Source organism: Oreochromis niloticus, linkage group LG13 (assembly GCF_001858045.2).
Source record: "Oreochromis niloticus isolate F11D_XX linkage group LG13, O_niloticus_UMD_NMBU, whole genome shotgun sequence".
Classification (NCBI taxonomy): Eukaryota; Metazoa; Chordata; class Actinopteri; order Cichliformes; family Cichlidae; genus Oreochromis; species Oreochromis niloticus.
The window spans coordinates 15,890,604-15,911,873 of record NC_031978.2 but is presented as its reverse complement, the minus strand read 5'-3'; the positions used below and the strand labels follow the sequence as shown (position 1 = coordinate 15,911,873).

General features: G+C 36.5%; 2 protein-coding genes across 3 annotated transcripts; both read right to left on the bottom strand.

Annotated features, from left to right (window-relative positions):
• Nucleotides 1–11,954: 11,954 nt before the first annotated feature.
• LOC109204720 (uncharacterized) lies at nt 11,955–13,059 on the bottom strand. Its single transcript, XM_019366275.1, has 3 exons — nt 12,993–13,059; nt 12,487–12,807; nt 11,955–12,322 (listed from the first exon to the last, which is right to left on the bottom strand). Exons 1-3 carry the CDS (start codon nt 13,036–13,038, stop codon nt 11,955–11,957), a joined length of 735 nt encoding a protein of 244 aa, XP_019221820.1. The 5' UTR covers nt 13,039–13,059.
• Nucleotides 13,060–16,753: 3,694 nt separating this feature from the next.
• LOC102080724 (uncharacterized) lies at nt 16,754–19,929 on the bottom strand. 2 transcript variants are annotated; one of them, XM_019366773.2, is made up of 10 exons: nt 19,787–19,929; nt 19,267–19,587; nt 18,803–19,102; nt 18,556–18,667; nt 18,334–18,428; nt 18,172–18,206; nt 17,983–18,039; nt 17,808–17,858; nt 17,221–17,289; nt 16,754–17,034 (listed from the first exon to the last, which is right to left on the bottom strand). In XM_019366773.2, exons 1-10 carry the CDS (start codon nt 19,857–19,859, stop codon nt 16,990–16,992), a joined length of 1,158 nt encoding a protein of 385 aa, XP_019222318.1. In that variant the 5' UTR covers nt 19,860–19,929; the 3' UTR covers nt 16,754–16,989. The 2 variants fall into 2 exon arrangements, with proteins under 2 accessions (XP_019222318.1, XP_019222317.1); XM_019366772.2 differs by having other exon boundaries at nt 16,754–17,289.
• Between the last annotated feature and the right edge of the window lie 1,341 nt (nt 19,930–21,270).

The following is a 21,270-nucleotide window of genomic DNA, read 5'->3' as shown; positions in this document are numbered from 1 at the left end:
CAAACGTAACAAAGAACTGTGCAATAAAGCTGTATGCTTTTAAGAATAAAGCAGAAGGCTTTTCATAGAGTTGTTATAAAGGAGATTAAAATAGGCTACAAGGTGATGTGCAGTGGCGGTCCTAGCCTGTTTGGCGCACTGGGCGAACACTCCCTCTGTTTCACCAGAGAAACATGCGCACACACACACATATATGAAAAGAGAGAGTATGCATAGTATGCAAACGGCTACGGGACAGCCATCATAATTCGTCATACAATGAGAACAGGACAAATCAACAATTGACAATGACTAATTAATATTAAAATCTGTAACATAATGTATTGTTTGGAGTTTAGTCTGTTACTGTTACTATTTTTACCATTTCTTCTTGGAGCAGCTGTAACCCACATAATTTTCTTAGGGATTAATAAAGTATTCTGATTCTGATTGTTTCAGGATGACCTGCCATTATCCAATGACACATCTGCTTACCTGTATCTTTTGCTCGTTTCTCCTCCTCCTCTTTTCTCTTTTTTCTAAACTGAGGACCTGATGGCTTTGAACTTTTCTTGTCCATCTTCCATTGGTTTTAATTTTGCACTCCAGTATGAACACCCATACCCCAACTTGAGGATCACCACAACATAATCTAATAGACCTACACCTTAGTTCACAGATTCACTTTGTCTGGGGTTTATTTCTGGGATTTCGCACAACCCAGGATTCAAATCATGAATACATAATGGGCTTGGATTGACAACATTATGAATGAAATGTGCTCTTTGGAAGCAGCCGCCCCCCTCCCCTCTCAACATGTTGTGTGTGAGACTTTAAATCATTAAACTGTAAATTATAAATTTAAAATTATATTGTTTGTTTACTTGCACTGCTGTAACTGGAGCCTCGTCATTTCGTCTCTCTATATACTGAACTGTATGTAGCGGAGATGCCAATAAAGTTTACTTTGACTTCAGCAGCGAGCAGGCGCACCGAGGGCTTGATTTGTGTGGTGATTAGCTAAAGTGTGTTTCTGTGAGAAAAAAATATGACAATTGGGAAGGAAAAGCAACAAAAAGGTGATTAAATCACAATGGAAACATGACATACTAGGACAACAAGCAAATGAAGCAAACACAGGAAGGAAGAAACAGTTTGATTTGTTTTTAGTTCTTTTACTATTTGCCCATTTCATATTTTTTATGATTAAAACATAACTGCACATGCTGTCCACATCACTGACTGAAACTTGTTGGTGATTTTAGATGTTCTCATATGTATTCATGAGCTCTTATTCTGGCGACACACTAAAAAGATTCCTACATCTTCCAATATACCTGCAATCTCCACAACACATTACTAATAACTGCCCTAATATGTCAATTTTTTAATAGTCACACTGAAGGTTTTTTGGTGTTTCTCATCACACATTAAACATTTTCCCAAACTCTTTGGCTTGTTTGATTTATACTGCATAAATGGAGCCTTGCCAATCATATACTTTACAAGAAGCGCCTCACATGGTTTATATATGGGGAGTTAATGGCAACATGGGATGTCAATATATTTTCCAACTGTTACAGCTACTTGACTGATTGTGAACAAGAACAAATACAGTATTTTAAGTTTTTCTTTCACTTAAAACATTCTTCCTTCACATAATTGGCCTATTATACATATAGGAGTACTGTCAAGTACAAAGCTAGATAATACAAAATATATTTATAATCATTAGTTTTGTCATCTGCTGGCAGTAGCGTGTGAAACATGAAGTATTTAAATGATTCCTGTGATGACCTTTGAGTACACTAAAGATGAAAAGAACAGTGAGGTGGGCAGGCATGTTTGTGAGTGAACAGAGTAACGTAAGATTCTATTTCCTAATTTAAGTAAAGATGCAACACTTCTGCTAGTTCCTTAAATTGTATTATGTTAGAGGTTAGATTAGATGGCTGATATACTGTGCTGTATATAACTGGTGTAAGACCCAGAATCTACAGCTTTTCTAAAAGCTATATGGACTCATTTACCCAAAACATGACTACAACTAAATCATATATTATTAACTACAATGGAGAGAGCATAAAGAGCAACCATAAAGACAAAATACATAAATACAGCTCTTATGATGTTGCTCATAGAACTATTCAGCTTTACATTCACACACATTTACTTGCAAATGATGTAATTTTATGATATTTAATAGTACAGCACTGATAGTACAGGAAATTAAAGTACAAAAAAATATGATACAAGTTCCCACACATCCTCAAATTAGAGGTCGGGATAACCTATTGATGTTGATATTTATAATGTTTTCTGTATTACATTAAAGTCCAAGAACATATCAGTGAACTTAAAAAAGATAGCTAACATTTCTGCAGCTATGCTGGATTAAAATTTGTTACGTAATTGAAAAGACAAAACGGGTGAAATATTTTGAATGAAGAAAACATAGGAAACAAAAACAATGTGTCGTTGGTTTAAGGTCTTTTAATATTTACCCTTTTTAAACTTGTTTCTTTATGTTAATAAAGACAAAAGTACATGCTGTCCACATGACTTTCAGCAACTGACCTCTGGAACAAGGAAACAAAGATCGAAGTACACAAATTTTACACGAAAAAAAGTCGATAAGATTTTTATATTTTTTTATATTCTTTTTATATTCTTTATATTCTTCTGTCATGGTCACCGTGTCTCTCTGGCTGGCTCACGATGGCTACAGGTTTTGTTTTTGTTTTTCTCTTCCTCTCTGCCTCTCCCTCGCTTCTCTCTGCCTGGGCCGAGCTCGTTACTGGTGCTCGCTCTTGGCCTACGCACCTGTGTGATTGTCACCACCTGCTACTGATCTGGCTGATTCCCCCAGCTGCAGGGGGTGTCCAAATTCACGGGCTGCATCCTCCTGAGGACGCATTTGTAGACCGATTACGTCACAGCGACACGCCGAAGGCTGTCCAAATTCGTAGGCTCCTCCGAATGCAGCCGACAAATGCGTCCTCCTTTTCCCCAAATTTGAAGGATGGGTCGGGTGTGTCCTTCGTGGCCCACCATATCCCAGAATTCATAGCGCGGTCCAGCCAAACTCCAGTTTCCGGCAATGGCGGCCGCTACTAAGTTTTAAAATTACTCTTATTAATCTTTCTGGGTCACAAAATAAACTTTTACCATTTTTTCAGGCGAGAATATGGGTGTGTAAACTTCAAATATCTGCTCGGCTTATCAAGATATCGCATATTTGCAAAAGTGCTGTTACCCACCAGCTCGATAGCTAGCTGAGAGCTCGAGGGTCACTACAGCCGCCGAGAACGGCACAACTCCCGGCACATCATTTTCAGATCACCGCAGACTTTCGCTACTCAGGTTTACGCCAGTGTCCTGTTATATTTTAGATAGCAGGGAGCAGACGGCCGAGTTTAGTAAACTCCACCGAGACAGCGGTGACGCAAATCAGAAGGCTAGACTGTCCAATTTCACAGCCGTTTACTTCCGGCCTACCCGACCTTCTGAGGACCCGGCCCACATAGACCTCGAAGGCCGGGTCCTCAGGAGGATGCAGCCCATGAATTTGGACACGAGTCCAATTTAAGGCAGTGGCACAGAGCAGTTCACTGCTGGAACGTTGAATCTCCTGAGTTTGTGCTCTCAGCTTCATCAGAGAGCACCCTCTGTATGTTCGCCTGTGTTACTAACAATTGTATTCTGTGTGTAGATAACCTCCTCCTTCCTGTCTGTGGCGGCGTGAGTGGAGTTTTGGGGCGAGTGCGGCTGAAGAGGAGTGAGTGTGTGCGGAGGAGGAAGCGTGTGTGTGGATTACCCCTTCTCCCTGGAGCCCTGGAGCCCCCGCCATGCTTCCAGAGAGGAGCTGATGTTAATGCTTTTAAAGCGTACATTTGATACATTTGTAATGTAAGCTAATGACGCCATGCCTGGGATTACCGTAATTACATAATATCACTTAAACAAGTTGCTGCTTTCAGGAACCATTGGAATTCTTTCAACTGAGCAAATGGTTCAGAAGTTGCGGGAGTTACCGATGTTAAAAAAAAAACTTTGCAAACACCTGTATGACGCCAGCGACAGGTGAGGCTTTAGAGGGTTAAAACATCATATCAACCCCGACTCATATCTTGCATCAGGTTCTTTTAATGGGTCACATGATAGGGTGAGGCAAGGTGGCACATATTCAATTATGGTTAATTACAGTCTTAAGGGAGAACTCCCGCTAATATTTAAATAAATGGGACTCTCCACCTTTTGGTTTTAGAACTGAAGTAGCTTTTCAAATTTCCAGGCTCCTTAAACTAGGACTCTATAGCTTATTTCTCTTAATAAATGAATTCATAATTTAAAAACTGCATTTGGTGTTTACCTCAGTTTTCTTTGTCAAGTATTAAAATCTTTTTGATGATCAGAAACATGGAAATGTGAAAAGTGTCAGAAACTAAGAAATCAGGAAGAGGGGAAAATACTGTTTCAAAAGGCAGTTTAAATGAAAAATGGTATGACTACTCCAATTATATTGTTATATTTTAAATGTAGTATTGATAGTAGTTAGTTGAACCTAGGATACAGGAGGGTTAATGTGATCAGTCAGTCACTGTTCACTGCACAGTCCACTGGAGAAACCAAATGAGAAATAAGAAACCTTTGGAACCATTTTCATAAAATCATCCACTCATCAGGGGGCACTAGTTTTTGCTGGTACTCCATCAAGGTAATGGTAATCAAGGTAATCTGCAGTAATCCTCTTATCCAGTCGGTTAGAAAACAGAAGAATAATGGGTCCATCATGTAGTGGTTTACATTACACACACATCCTATGCAAAGATCTGCCAAATGAAACATTTAGGAAGAGAGAAAAATATTTTTGTTATTATTATTCATAGATCTATAAAACATTGTTACGCCCTTTGCATGTGTTGTTTTCTTTTGTTTATGTTCTAGTTTTCTTTCTCTCGGCTGAAAAGTCAGTATACCACTCAACTTGCTTTTATTGGAGATCATGTATCGGAATTTCAGGACCACGCCTCCAAACACGCTCCTTCCAGTTCTCATCTAAATAGGTTCCCCCAGTTCTGCAAGCTGTCATTCTCGTTTACGTGCCCCACCCCCACTCCCCTTTTCAATTCTTTAACTTCTTCACTTCTATTTAGTACATGGGGATCTGCCAGGCCCGGGAGCCATCACCAGTCCCCTTCGAGGCCTTCCCCAAACCGCAGCTCAATTCATGTCCAAGCATTCACCTTTACCTACTTAAACGCTGTCAAACCTAAAATGAGGACGTGGGCCCAGCTAGTGAAATGCAGCTTATATTAAGAACATGGCCATTTATCAGTGTTATTATTTGTGTGTTAATTCGTCCACACAGTGATCCACTTGACACTATGTTGAAGATTTGCAGCAGACACACCAACATTGTTGTCCATTGAGTCGTGCTATGCATTTGGTGAAAACGTGTAAAAAGAAGAAACACTTCAGTGTGTGAGCAACAGTGTTAGATGAAGCCTGTACCCTTTGTGTGGTTTGTTGAATTAGAATAAGCACAGAGCCGTATGCCACATCCTCATCATCACATTTAACCACTGACAATTGACCTCTGAGACAAAGAAGAAACATGAGAGATGAAACAAATAAACTCCCTCTTACATGTAATAGATACATTTCACTCAGACATAATTAGTGATCATGGCCTTATTTATCTTACATTCAATAAGCTGCATATCAAACCCACCACATGATGGTGTCTTAATACATCCTTCTTCCACACCAAGAATTCAGTTTGTTTCATTTGTGGAAAGTAGGCACTCTTTCTTGAGAAGAACAACTCCACAAATCCTCTCATCAGTCTGAGTACAAAAAAAGCAAATCCATAATCAGAGGTACGGTCATATCATAGCTTTCATAAAAGGAAAAACCACAGGAAGAAACAGAAAGTAAGTTAACAAACTTTTATTCAAACAACTCCAGTGAACAAAAATGAACTCAAACATCTGTAAGATCAACTTGATCACATTATACTTAAAAAAAAAAAAGTGTTGATTGCAGCTGACTGTGTTTGCGGACTTTGATAATTAAATTTCTATGACACAGTCTAAAATGATCATATTAAAACTAGAATATATAAACAATGGGTAACAATGGGTAAAGCTCCCAAATTGTACCCTTTGCTTGCTGAATTACAGTAACCGCAGAGCTGCATGCCACATCCTCATCATCACATTTAGCAACTGTTTGAGAAACAAAGACAAAACATGAGAAATCTGCTGTTGACCGAGTTAAAATGTTTTTGACTTTTGTTACACTAGATTAGATAATATCAGGATGAAAAAATATGCTAATGTGCTAACCATGACAGCCTTCACATGACAGAGGGATGACATGTGATCTGAGAAGTTACAGTAACTTGTTCTTTAAGATGACATAGAAATAGATTTGTTGTAGATAATAAAATCGGGTTAAAATGTACAAGCACAAGTAGGACTTGTTATGGTTAGAATTTATTTGAAATATTGAACCGGATATCACGGCAAAACATGTAATAGACACATCAGCCTGTATTGTCCATTTGATGTTTGCCTCTCAAAAGCGTGAAATGGACACGCATGGAGTAGTTGCATTACCAGCAGGAGTAGATAATATATTTAAAGCCAAGATGTTGGTCGTGAGCAAAAAAATGTATGAAGGTATAAATCTAGGGTCCTAAATCACCAGAAATGATTTAGCGAGGCAGTTAATATGTATTTACATGTGACAGGTCTAAATGACTATCGGCCAGTAGCCCTCACGCCGATTGTCATGAAGTGCTTTGAGAGACTGATTATGGCCCACATCAAAGCCACCATCAGTATCACTTCAGACCCACACCAGTACGCATACACACCAGTAGCTCTTCTCTTTGTAACTGGATTCTGGACTTCCTGACCAACAAACCACAGTCTGTGAGGATCCACAATGTCTCCTGGGCTGGGTGCTAAGTCCCCTCCTATTTACACTGCTTACATATGACCGCTCACCTAACCATCCAGGCTGTCATATTGTAAAGTTTGCGGACGACACAGCTTTGGTTGGATGCATCACAAACAATGATGAGACCGGCTACAGGAAGGAGGTGGAACATTTGGAGGACTGGTGCAGGAAAAACATCTCTGTTTAAATCTCTGTTTAAATGAGAAGAAGATAAAGGCGATGATTGTGGACTTCAGGAGGGGAAGACACACACACACACACACACCCCTGTACGTTGGAGGATCTGCAGTCGAAGTTGTACCCAGCTACAAGTACCTGGGTATGTACCTAGATAATAACCTCACCTGGAAAAACAACACTTCCAGTCTGATCAGGAAGGCTCACCAGAGGCTTTACTTCCTGAGGCAGCTGAGGCGGGCGGGACTTGAAAGCTCAGTTCTCATCTCCTTTTATAGATGTGCAGTGGAGAGTGTTCTATGCTCTGGCATCAACGTGTGGCACAGAAACTGCACTATGGCAGAGAGGAAAGCCCTACAGAGGGTGGTGAAGGCTGCACAGAGAGTTGTCGGAGGTAGCTTCTCAACCTTCACATATATATACACCTCCAGATGCAGGAAGAGGGCCACCTGTATATCAAATATGTAATCTGACAAAGACTCCAGTAATATGCATACAGATAAAAAAGCAAAATATATACATATATATAATCTTATAATGTTTCACTGTGTTATATATAATGTCTGTGTCTTTTCATTTACTCTGTTGGAGAACAGAAAGAAATATGACAAATAAGAAAGGTAAGCAAATTAAAAGGGAAATGTGACATTAGGAAAATGATTTGAAATGAGGGAAACACAAGAAGTAAGAAGCAGAGTATATTTGGTTTGAGGTCTTTTAATATTTACCCTTTGTTTCTTTAAGGTAAAACACAGAACTGTACATGCTCTCAGCATCACTTTCAGCAAATGATGCCTGGAAAAAGGGAACAAAAAAAGAAGTTTGAAACCTTTGCAGTTGTGACTGATTTAATAAAAATGAAAATATATATGGTTGGAATATGTTAGAGATACCTCTGATGGTTGTTTTGCATGTACACAACAATGGAATATGTTACTTCCTCTTCCACCTGTGTAGAATAAGCAACATGTAATTTACAGAATGGCTGAACAACGTCACTGTGGTGTTAGTCCCAAATCTTACTCATATAGACCCTTGATCAGGACCCCTTTGTGTAGCATTCACAATCACTGAGAGCCCTTTAGCATCATTTTCAAAATGTAGGGTGTCAGTTGACAAGATACAAATATCTGAATAATTAAGAAAGGGTCTGAATTATCAGAAGTGTTGAGAAAGGTGGGAGTGAAAGAGATTCATTACATCTGAGAGAGGGTAAAAGGTCTTAACATCCAGCTTGTTATGCTTACAGTGATGCAAAGTGCTATGACAGAGTTTATCTGTATATGCTTTTGCTAACATCAAAAGCATATACAGATACATGCTTTAATTCTTAATCAAAGATATAATTAAAATAGAAGTTTAATTAATATGATAATTGTGCAATGTGGTTTGAGTAACGGAAATGTCTGTTCTAATGTAGAATAGAATGAAATAGCATGGAATAGATCTTTATCGTCACTGTTACAAGAACAATGAAACACAGTTTGGCATCTCTCCATTAGCAGCAGGTAGAGTTTGTGTGTGTAGACATGATCTAGCTTTGAACTTTGTAGCTTTACATTTGTGTGTGGCAGGAATGTGAAAAGTATGTTGTAAATACTAAACACAGGATCGTAATTTATATGTGATCATAATTTATCTTGCTGATAGTTAATCTTGCCTAACTGCTGAATTGTGGATAAGAAAATATAATTTTCCGATGAGTAGACCTTGCACTCACAGTCTGTGTAGAGATGGCCTTGGAGGCTGTGTGTTGTGATTAGCATAAAGAGTTTTTAAGAGAAAAACTGAGAAAAAGTATTAATGTAATTGAGTTAATGATAGATCATGTTAAAGTACAAAACTGAAAAGAATAAAATGTAATGAAGAGATTTTAACATTAAAATTTTATTTTAAGAGGATGATAAAGTGTGACTGGACATTGGGTGATTAAATGGCAACATCTGTGATTGAATGTCGGGTTGGATGAAAGTTTTGTGGAGGAGAAATACGTTGTCTTCCCTTTGTCTTCTGTGAGATGAGCACCTCAGAAGATTGGATCTAAGAGTTCACATTTGGAATATGACTCTGAGAAGATTTGGCTTCCTGTTGGTCTATTATAGACACGGGAAGCGGGATAAGTGCATTCTCAGATTGCACTTTTCAACATTAGCAGGTGATTTGATTATTGTTTAGTTTTTATTATTATTTGATTCTGCTTTGCTTCGCTCCTGCTAAATTGCAACCAAAAAGTATAAATTTTGCAATTCTCTTTTTAACTCTTCGGGAAACAGTAAAGGTAAAAACCTGAGTATTAATTAACATTAGTATAAATAACTCTTAGAGGTTACTCCAGCCTTTTTAAGGAACAGACCCTTGGGGCTTGCAAGGCTACTTAAAAAAAGCCCAGTCGCCTTCTTTTCAAGGTCCTATAATTGCCTTCTTCCTGATTTCTTAGTTTTTGCATATTTTTCATACTTACAGTACATGTTTTAGATCATCGATTTATGATGTGATGATCTTCTCTGTGGAGAAATTTTGGCCCACACTTTGAAGAACTGCTCAAATTCAAAGTGTTTGATAAAATACATCTTCATAGGCTAAAATGTTCCTGTTCCCCTTTTTCTATAAATGATCAAATACAGCAATATGGGCACCACTGTGTGTTGTTTCTCTTGATCTGTGGAACCAACATCCTAATACAGGAAGTTTGGATTGGCTCTCTGTTTAGAAAGTCCAGTCTCTTATCCTATGAGCACTTGCCAGTAGGCAGTGCCGTGCTAGGATGGAGCCAACGGATGAGGAGACTCGCCCAGTTCTAACTTCCTCTAGCCTGCGAATGTCTACCCTCCCTTCCCCAATGAAAAACAGGCAGCATTAAGTTTCTTGAAGATGTTTCATCTGTCATCCAAGAAGCTTCTTCAGTTCTAAAACCAAACTGTGGACAGTCCCAAGTATTTAAACACTAGTGGGAGTTGTTCCACTATCATGTGGCTCACCACATGCGCCAAAGTGTGAAAAAAGTATCATCATTGTCAGCACAGTTTCAGATGAAATGATTGTGAGACCTTGCCCCCATCCTATTATCAGACCCATTGAGCTCACTTGACGCATGATGTGAGTGGGGTTTAAGACGCCAGGGAAGGGATTTCAAAACTGCATTGTAGATGGCAGACAGTTGGTGTGGTAAGCCACGCCCTCTGATCAGAGATGATCATTCATAGTGGACACAGATGGCCTTTTTCACTCTGCTTTCAAACCATCTGTCTTCTCTGTCCAAAATAAGAACATTGGCATCCTTGAAAGATACTGAGACTTTAAACTTATAAAGGCAGCTTATGTATCAAACAGCAGTGAGTAATGATTTATAGGATCAATCATCAAGGAATTTGCAAATTGTGATTTGAAATACCTCTAAATCACTGTGATTTTTAATTTCCACAATAATTAGTTAACACAACAAAACACACCTTTCAGCTTTTCATGTATTTTGAAACTGTTTTTTTTAGACCTGGAATGTAAATATGCCTGTTTCTAAACAACTTCTGTTGTTTGAATGTTCTATAGCATATAAATAAAACAGACGTAATAGTCAAAACAAAAGGTTTCAGAATTTTTTTTATAGTGAATGTTTGAGTTATATATTGTTTATTTCCTAAAAAAATAATCTATTTAACAGAATTCACAGGGCTACATGCTAAACTTATATAAGCTAAACTTATACAATATAAAATATTGATCCTACCACCATATTATTGATCCAATCCCAATGCTAGCATTGGTATTTGTACTATTGATATCTGGATCAATCCCCCCACCTCTAATACACTATGTAGTTTAGCCAACAAGCTAAATGTTAGTGAAACACCATGACCAGGATGACTGAGAACCTACACAGACAAGAGGGCAAATACTCTTTCAAAGGCACTGTATATGAAAAATACTATTACTCTAATTAAATGGTTAAATGTATAAATGAACCATTGTTTAAAGAGGAAACCCTTTTAGTGCCAATTAATCTTTTGAACACATAAATAGGACATCCAACAATCTATCAGTGAGCACTGTGTTACTCTGAACTAATGAGTTCAAATCAAGTTCAAAAAATAAAAAAATAAAAGTGTCAATATGATAATTTTTCATGTTTATATGGTATGTTTGTTTTTTATGGTATGGTATGTTTTCCATGTTCGGCCACTTATTTGAAGACAGTACTCCTTCATTATAATATTTTACCCTGTGTTTCACCTTCACCGTTCATTTAGTATCATGTAGGATGTCCAGAGGGTAATAATTCAGCATAACTTACCATTGCTGTGGCCAATGATTCTGCTTTGCTCTGCTCTAGTAAAACAAAACAGCTGTTACTGACTCTGTAACAATACACAATAATTCAAATGTGAATTTGACATAGATTTAAATCACAGTTTGATAAGACTTACTCTGTTTAAAAATAAACCAGAAGAACATCAAAATTAACAAGATCAGCACACCAAGAGGAGCGATGAGGATCTTTAGGTCAAATGAAGCTCTGCAACATGCAGTTTGAGAACACATAATTTAGTTTAATGAGTAATAAACAGTGTTTGTAAAAAAAAATTAAATAACTACACAGTCTTTTTTATGAACAGTTGTACCACTAAATCCAGCATACAAATACAAAAGATATCTGACCTGTGTTTATTTTCTGCTACTGTAGATTTGCTCTGTTGTTTTTTTGTGGTAAATGTTCCATTTCCAGCAACAGTAGTAGTCGAAGTAGTTGAAGTAGTGGCTGTAGTTTAAAAAAAACAGTCATCACTACATTACTGTAACAATTATCATCCTAATATCTCTTAGAGTACTAACATTTATAAATGAATCAAATTCTCATACTTGTAGAGTTTAGTTGATAACTTACAGAACTTGTACTTGTTACTGGTAATCGGTTTTTCAGTAACAGTTAAATATACTGGTATCTGAATGTCCCCTTTAGCACACCAATAACAGCCAGTGTTCTCTGACTTTAGTCCACTCATGGTCACTGTGAAAACATTTGGTTCTGTCATGTGAGCGGTCACTGTTGTTTCATCTATGGATCCAGATGATCCTGTCACACAGTTCCTCCCCAGCCTGCACCACTTCATTTCTCCAGAAATGCTGTGGTGACATCTAACAGTTATGTTTTCTCCAATATATCCTGTAATCTTCTGATGATCGACATAGAGACTGGGGGTACCTTCAAGGAAAATAAATAAATAACTTAATAAAAGTAATGAATGGAAAATTTCTTGGAAATTCAGTCTACACGTCTATTCTCTAACATGACAAATAAGAGAATATTCAGTCTGAAAAAAAACCTAAACTTTACTATTTGAAATGTGTAGAAAAACGGAGACTCACCACTGGTAACTGACAGTTGAAAATGCACTCCATCATCCACCCATCCATCAATCTCCACCATACACCAGTAATCAGTGTTTTCATTGGTCAGCTGGTTTATAGTCACAGTAAAAATTTTCTTTCCTTTGTCATCAGAGATGAAATATTTTCCTGAAGGGTCTGGTTTGTTTGTTTTTACTGCATCGCTGCAGTACCTCCAATAATATCCTTCACACAAGTACTTCACATTATTAACATATTGTGAGTCATAGAGACATGGGATGGAGATAGATTTTCCAGTTTTCACTGATACTTTACTGACTGTAGTTATGCTGTGAACTCCTGCAACAAGAACAAAGTATTTTAATGGTTATGTTTTCTTGTAACATTTTTCTTTTACATGACGTGTCTATTTTACAAGTACACACAGAGTGTTTTCATCTACAAGATTGTATATGTTTAATAGTTTTTAATTCTATCATTTGGTGACATTAACCTTTGAAACATGAGATATTTAAACAACTGACCTTTGAGTACACTGAAGAGGAGAAGAACGGTGAAATGAACAGCCATGGCAGTGAATGAGTAGACAAAACACATAAACCAATGTCAAGTTTGGTTCTACTTTTCAATTTATGCATTATGCAAATGCAACACTTAAAAGATGCCTTCCTATTAGTTCCTTATACTGTATGATGTTCACTGATAAGAACCACAATGCAGTACAAAGAAGATGAACTTTCAGTGAGACAACAAGTAGAGCATGCACACATACATAACCCTGCTGCATGGTTTTGCTGCAACATTTCTTAATATTACTGATAAGGTAGCTTAAGTTTAGATAAAAAAATAAACAAAAATCTGTCCCCTTGTGTGCACGTATTAACATTTCAATTACATGCTCATGTTGGTGAACTGTCAACATTTAGGAATGCATTAAATGAGAAGCCCAGCAAGATGTAAAAAGCTCCTTACCTAACATGCACTTTTGTGTTCTCTTAAGATATGCTTGTATTTACTATCATTTTTATGTGACTCAAAAATTTTTACTAGAAACTTGATTTCTGTCCTCAGTGCAACACTTGATCAACTAAACTGGTAGAATCTGGGAATCCAAAGACATGATAAAAACATTTGAAGCATTACACAGACAAATATCTACCCAGTAATTACTGATCAAGTCCCTGTTTCTCCCACATCAAAAATCCAACCACATGTCAAACAGACCACAAGATGGCGCCTTAAGACATCATTCCTTCACACTCAGAATTCAGTAGTTTCAATAATATAGAGAGGGCATTTATTCTGGAGATGAACGATTCTTCAGAATACTGTTTTTGTCACTGCAGTGTACGTATCTACTTTTATTTTCAGGTATTCTGTGTAGTATCTTCAAATGTCTACTAGATTTCATTAGTGAACAGTGTGAGATTATTATACTATTTTATGCCACACTATACTTCTAATCAAAGAATTGTTGAATCATTATATGGCTATAGGCCACATTATGCCTTGGATTAAAGATTGTGAAATCATTACAGTGTTTTATGAAGCATACTGCTGCGTTATAAGAAATATTGTTTTCTGAGAATCATGGCCTTATTTGTCTGATTTGAAAGAACAGAACATACTGCACAGGAAGCCAAGGTCATAACTTAGGCTCACTGACAGAGAAAGAATGTGGATGTTTAGGTTTTATGACTTTGGAGGGGAGCTGAAGCTATAAGAATGTGAGAAACGGTCAGACACTTCGAGATCTGGCGCACACCCTCCTGTCCACATCTCCCGTCCGGACGTTTATGCTCAAAGTGTTGTATGGAATAAAGAGATTGTTGACTGAGCATTTATACACCGAGTGTTGTTTTTCCTTCAGCCCAAAGATCAAAGAATTGGGATATTGAACAACAGGCAAAGCACATTAACCCTAAGATGGCCCCATTTATCAGTGTTGTCATTTTTTTGTATTTTGATTCTTCCCACAGTGGCGCACCTGATCCTACGTTGAAGATTTAGAGTTAAATGTGTTCCTACTCTTTACACTGACACACTGACACCGCTGTCAGTCAAGCCCTGCTGCTGCGTTAAGAAAATGTGTAAAAATGAGGAAAAGTTTCTCACAGAGTGAAAACAGTTTCTCACAGTGTGGTAAACAGATATCTTAAAGTGTAGTCTGATGAAATGATAACCACAGAACTGTATGTCACACCCCCATTGTTCTGACCCTTGAAAAAACAAACAAAAGAAACATCAGAGACATGTAAATGTGGTAAAATAAGAAATTATTTAACCTCTTTAATCTTGAGAGTCTAAAAAGAAGAAAAGCTGCACTTCTTTAGTTTTCTTTTTTCACTTTTTTTTTAATATGTTTTGCCTCTCATCCAAGAGGCTTCTTCAGTTCTAAAGCAACTGGTGAGGAGTCACAGGTTATATGCCCCTAGTAGGGACTGTTCCCTTTGGAGGTGATCCTGAGGGCCGCTAATCAATCATGTCAATCATGTAGGTTGTCACATGAGACAAGGTGTGAAAAAAGCCTGAGTCATTAGTAATAAATAAGAACAAGAAGACGGATGTTTTGAAAGACTAGTAAAGGAGTCCAATAAAAAAAAAATCCCTTTGTAATTTACAAATTTCATGTTATCAAATATTAGAATTCAAAATATGGAAAAAGACTCTGTTAAAATCATTAAAAAAAACACAGTTGTATAGAGTTTCAGGGGCAGATGATATGGTTAAACACTGCAAGAAAAATGTTCATGCACACAGATCTCATATATCACATTCACATTTAGTGTACTTACTGTTTGTGAGAGTATCATTAACAGTTATGTACTTTGGCATCTGTAGCTGTCCTTTAAAACATAAATACTAGCCGCTGGTCATTACACTTATGGTCACAATGAAAACATTGATGATGCTTTAATTAATTTTCACAATGTACATCAAATCATTCAGATGCCACATATTTGTTGCTCAGCTGCCACCACTTTATTTTTCCAGGTTCTACTGTAATATTTGATGTTTATGTTTCTTTCATCAAATTCTGTCATATCTGATGGCTCACACAGAAAATGGCTGTACCTTAATTGAAAACAAATAGAAAATTGTATGTGTATACTTCACACTGCTGTAAATACCTTTGAATAACCAATAATTTATTTCCATCGTCACCATTTTTAGAACATGTTTATGCTCCTTATATTTTAACTTAAAAAGTACGTGTAGTAGTAAAACAAAGTCTGATCCATAAATTACATTTTAGATTTTAATAGAACACGTGTTGTAACCTTAGTCATGTCATGTGTGTGTAAATGTCTCAGCATGATATAACATTCTACTCTTTCTAATCTAAACATTGTAATTTTTGCACACTTGCACTTTATGTACTCCTGTGTTGATTGTCTGATATATGTAGCACCATGATCTTGGAGGAACGTTGTCTCACTTCACTGTATACTGTACCACCCCACATGGTAGAAATGACAATGAAGTCACTTGACTAATCCTGAGCGAACATAAAGTATAATATAATTATATATTAAATATATATAAACATAAAATATAATGAAGATTTATCCAGTGTAGTCCTGCGTTTCCTTTTTGTGGATTGAATTACTTAAAACATGACAGCAATAACTTTTTTAACCCATGTTGAACGCATATATTCAGATACTGAAATAAACGGCACAGACAAAATACTGGGCCGACAATTACACCTACAGGAGCTGCTCAGACATGCCATGAAGCTCGGGGGCACAGTTTTTTGTGCTGATGTTGATGTCATAGGAGTTTTCGAGCTCTGTTGGTAACTTTTATGTATTATATGCATCGTCACTCAATAACCCTGCTCTGTAAAATTACATCGTTGGAAACTTCATGGCTGAGACGCTGTGGTTCCTAAATGCTTCAATACAACAATGTGTAGAATATCGAGGAATTTAACAAAGGACATGGTGCAACTGTGGCATCTTACCACTACAGTACCAATTTAGTGAGCTCTTTTGAATGACCCACTCTTTCAAAAAGATAAGTAATGCAGACTGCATGGCTAGGTTCATGATTTTATCCACCTGTTGCAATGGACTGTAAACATTTAAACTCTCATCTTAAAATGCCTGCTGTTGCTCATAGAGCTTTTCTATTGACAGGCACTTTTTCTTTAAACTATAGTCACAAAAAATACATTTATATAAAATATAATAGAACAAATAATACAACAAATTATAGCACAAAACAAAAATGTTTAATATAGATTGAAAGGTCAAGATTATATATTATTGTTGATGCTTACAATACAAGAACCAAGAATAATATTGATGATCCTGAAAAAGAGCAAACAAACAGGTCAATGCTTCTTTGAGCCATTTTACAGCTACGCAGGAAAAAAGTTAGCAAGAAGAAGTAAAAAGATTTACTAATAACAAGCTGATGGCAGCAGATAAGACATTGCACCACAAGACTCCAGTAACATAGGTACAGATAAAATAGATAAAATTGCAAATGTCTGAATATTTAATCTTTTAAATTCTAGCTAATGTGCTCTAATGTAACTCCTGTGTCTTTTCCGTCACCCTGTTGGAGAACAGAAACAAATCTTATGAACATTTGTTGGGAAATTAAGAAGAAAAAGCAAAGAAACATGTGATCGAATTAAAAGGAAAGAATGACACTGGGATAACAAACAGAATGATTTGAAGTGAAGGAAATAAAGGAGGTGAGATACAGTGTGTGGTTGGGTTCAGGTCTTGTAATATTTACCCTTTTCATGCGTTGTTTCGTAACAACAGAACTGTACAAGATTTCCATTTCACTTTCAGCAAATGACCTCTGGGCAGGAGCAAAAATAGAGACTGAGCACTTTACACTTCTGCTGTGCTTTAAGAAAAAATCCTAGATTAAAGTCTACGTATATTCTTACATATACAGTATATGCATAGTTGTATGTTAGTGGTGATTTTTACCCACATGCCCAACACTGGAGGGCAGTTTTCTATTGCTCTAGTACTCCTCCTTTTCAAAGTGTAGGGTATCAGTTATAAGAAAATACCAGTACTTAAATGAACTACAAGGAGTAAATGTTTGATTTATCAGACACAAATCAAAATACAGCTTTGTGAATCATTTTTAATGTCTTTGTAACTGTGGTTGCATTTTACAAGTTATATAAAATACACACTAGTTTACCATATGAAGATTCATTTTATCTGACAGACATATCAGAACTCACCTTCTAATACTCAAGTCAATCACACATACAGTATACTCTGATGTCGCCAGTATGTTTACTGATAATTGTAAACTGAATTTGTTGATAGCACTGTAGTTTGTTGCCTTGCTCAACTTACCTTCCCTTTTTTGTTGAGTCTAACTTCAGAGTATGTTACTTCCGTATCCACCTGTGTAGAATCAAAATAATACAATGCATTTACACTCAATGCCTTCCCTATAGGATCAGGATCATTTTTTAAGTGCATGGTGCCAGTGTTGAGAAAATACCAGGTTTATAAAGGTTAGAGGTACCTTGGCTAAACTTCTTTTCTTGGGTCTAACATCACAGTATATTATTTCCTCTTCAGCCTGCATTGACGAACAAAACACAATTAGAACATCTGCCAAACTGTTGTTGGAAAATTTTGTGGTGTGATTTTGATCTCCTATTTTTTAGTACTGTGTACCATGCTCACAAGGAAGTAGATCAGCATAACTTACCACTGGTGTGACTGATGAGTCTGCTTTACTCTGCTCTAGAAAAATAAAACTGCTGTTACTGACACTGTGTAACAATGTGTAATAATGTGTAATAATTGAATTTGAAAGATTTTGGAGAAAACAATCGCGATTGGATATAAATTTAAGTTCAGTAATACTTACTGTGTCTCAATATAAACCAGATGAACAACACCACAATTACAATCCATATGAACACACTCAGAGGGATGATGAGGATCCTTGGGTCAAATGAAGCTCTGTAACATGATGATTGAAAATATAATTTAGTTTAGTTTAATGTTTAATGTAAAAAAATATATATATACTGCATTTTAAGAAATATGTTACTCTAAATACTGCAAATAAATATATAAAATATCTGACCTGTGTTTATTTTCTCCTATTGTAGAATTTTTCCCTTGTTCGATTGTTGCAACAGTATGAATAGTAGTAGCAGTGCGGGTAGTACGACTGGTAGTATTAGTAGGGGTATAGGCTATAATTAAAAAAAAGAACTGTCATCACTAGAGTACTGTAACAATTATCATCCTAATATCTGTTACAGTAGTAAAATTTAGAAAGGGAAAGAATTCATATACATGGAGTTTAGTCGATATCTTGCAGTACTCACTAGTGATCGGTTTCTCAGTAACATTTAAATATACTGGTATCTGAATGTCCCCTTTAGCACACCAATAACAGCCACTGTCCTTTGACCTTAGTCCACTCATGGTCACTGTGAAAACATTTGGGTCTCTCATGTGAGCGGTCACTGCTGCACCATCTATGGATCCAGATGATCCTGTCACACAGCTCCTGCCCAGCCTGCACCACTTCATTTCTCCAGAGTTACTGTGGTGACATCTGATGGTTATGCTTTCTCCAATATATCCTGTAATCGTCTGATGATCCACAAAGACACTTGGAGTACCTTCAAGGACAAAAATAAAAAAAAAAAAAATATTTAAAAAGCAATGAGTAGAAAAAAGGATTAAAAAAATGATTTTATAAACCACTGAAAATTCAGATTTAATGTCTATTTTTATTAACTTTTAATGACAAACACTTTAAATGTTTACAACAATGGTCACGTACCTCTGGTAACTGACAGCTGAAAATACTGTCCATAATCCTGTCCGTTAGTAATATCCAGTGCACACCAGTAATCAGTGTTTTCATTTGTCAGCTGGTTTATAGTCACAGTAAAAATTTTCAGTTTTTTGTCATCAGAGATTGAATATTTTCCTGAAGGGTCTGCTTCGTTTGTTTTTACTGCATATCTGCAGAACGTCCAATCATATCCTTCACACAAGTACTTCACATGGTTTTTGTATTGGAACTCATAGAGACATGGGATGGAGATAGATTTTCCAGCTTTCACTGAGACTTTTCTGACTGTAGTTATGCTGTGAACTCCTACAAGAAGAACAAAGTATTTTAATGGTTATGTTTATTTAAAACATCACTGAAGTCTTTTCTTTTGTACATGTAGACACATTACAGTATTGTAAAATAATATAAGTATAAAACTGCATACTACAAAAAGCATTAACAGTCATTAATGTGATCATCTGCTGACATTAGCCTTTGAAACATGAGGTGACCTGTGACCAACCTTTGAGCACACTGAAGAGAAGAAGAATGATGAGATGAGCAGCCATGCCTGTGAGTGAGTAGACTTCAAACATATGAGCTACTGTCAAGTCTGGTTCTTTCTATGAGTGTATGCAACATGCAAATACAGCACTTCAACCCTGCCTTCTTGTTAGTTCCTCCTACTGTGTGATGTTATACTTTTAATTTATTGCATCACTGCGTATTTTGCTTCAAACAAGTGTAAGAATCACCATCTACAATGTTGAAAAGCCACATTGGCTTATTCATTTAAAAGTAACACAAGTGAATGAGAAATATGTATCCCCTTAACATATAATAGCACTGACAGTAAAGTGGAAAAAAAAATGTAAACAGTTTTAATGAACATCCTGAAAATAGAGGTCAGAATTATCCATTGAAGTTGATGCTCATCTTTATTACATTAAAACCAGTGAACACATCAGTGAAAACAAAAGCAAAGTACGCAACAAACTTTTTTTCGGCATCACAGGAATAAAGTTTGTTGCCATTAAAAAGAAAAAGATATAAGTTACTACACAACAGGTTGATGACAGCAGACAACAGACTACAGCACTAACTGACAAACATAAAATGAAAATGATTTGTAATTATTTGTTGTAATATTTAGATACTTTAGAGGTGATTACCTAATGTTTTGTCAGTGACTTATATACCTTCACCCTGTTGGAGAACAGAAACAGAGATGACAATTAGGAATGACAACTATGTCATATAATTACTGTATAGCTGCACAAATTTATTTCTCCAGAGTTACTGTGGGGAAATCTAATGGTAACATTATCTGCATGTTTCTGAAGCCGTGTGGTTTTTCTACTGTGAAAGATTAAAATCTCTATGAAAATGGCCTCAGAGGTACTGTAATAAAACTTGAATTTCTTATTTATCTTAAACAAGCAACACTGCCACCAACTTTGTTAAAAACGTCTGGCCAAGAATAGATGTCAGAGGCCAAGAAATACCAACAGGTAAATACTTTAACACACAAAATCTTTATTTGAAATCAAGTCAGAGTTTAAAATAACGTTAATAGTAAAGTTATACGTACTGTTATCAACATCCTTATTAAAATTTTAACCCAGCTGTTGATGAGCAATCTGAAATTTGCAACCCCCCACCCCACAAGTACCACGTAGTGTCTCTCCTTTTCTACTCTTCCTTTTCTTTTTATTGAGTACTTCTCTATTGCTGCCCCCCAGGTTTTAACAGTACCATCAAATCTGACAAGGATAAAGCAGTTACCTCAGTGCAAAACAGGCTCTACCATCATCACCATAGTATTTATGAGCTTTTATCTTTCTGTGACAGATATGTTAAAACAAATTCCCACATCTATCCCTATTCGTAAAACCCACCAGTAACGATCGTCCTGCACTGTCACATTTTCAATAGCGCCAAAATCCAGTATATACTTAATATGTTTTCATTGTGAATGCAGGTTTTCTTAGAGGGTCTGTTTCATTT

Bases quoted from the DNA above. Each gene is read 5' to 3' on its own strand.
- LOC109204720 (XM_019366275.1), bottom strand. From the start codon at position 13,038: ATGGCTGTTCATTTCACCGTTCTTCTCCTCTTCAGTGTACTCAAAG. The intron at 12,808-12,992 runs GTCAGTTGTTTA...TTCTTGTTGCAG, and splicing joins CCTCTTCAGTGTACTCAAAG to GAGTTCACAGCATAACTACA. The intron at 12,323-12,486 runs GTGAGTCTCCGT...TTTTCCTTGAAG, and splicing joins TCAACTGTCAGTTACCAGTG to GTACCCCCAGTCTCTATGTC.
- LOC102080724 (XM_019366772.2), bottom strand. From the start codon at position 19,859: ATGTTTGAAGTCTACTCACTCACAGGCATGGCTGCTCATCTCATCATT. The intron at 19,103-19,266 runs GTACGTGACCAT...TTGTCCTTGAAG, and splicing joins TCAGCTGTCAGTTACCAGAG to GTACTCCAAGTGTCTTTGTG. The intron at 18,668-18,802 runs GTGAGTACTGCA...TTTTAATTATAG, and splicing joins TACTGAGAAACCGATCACTA to CCTATACCCCTACTAATACT.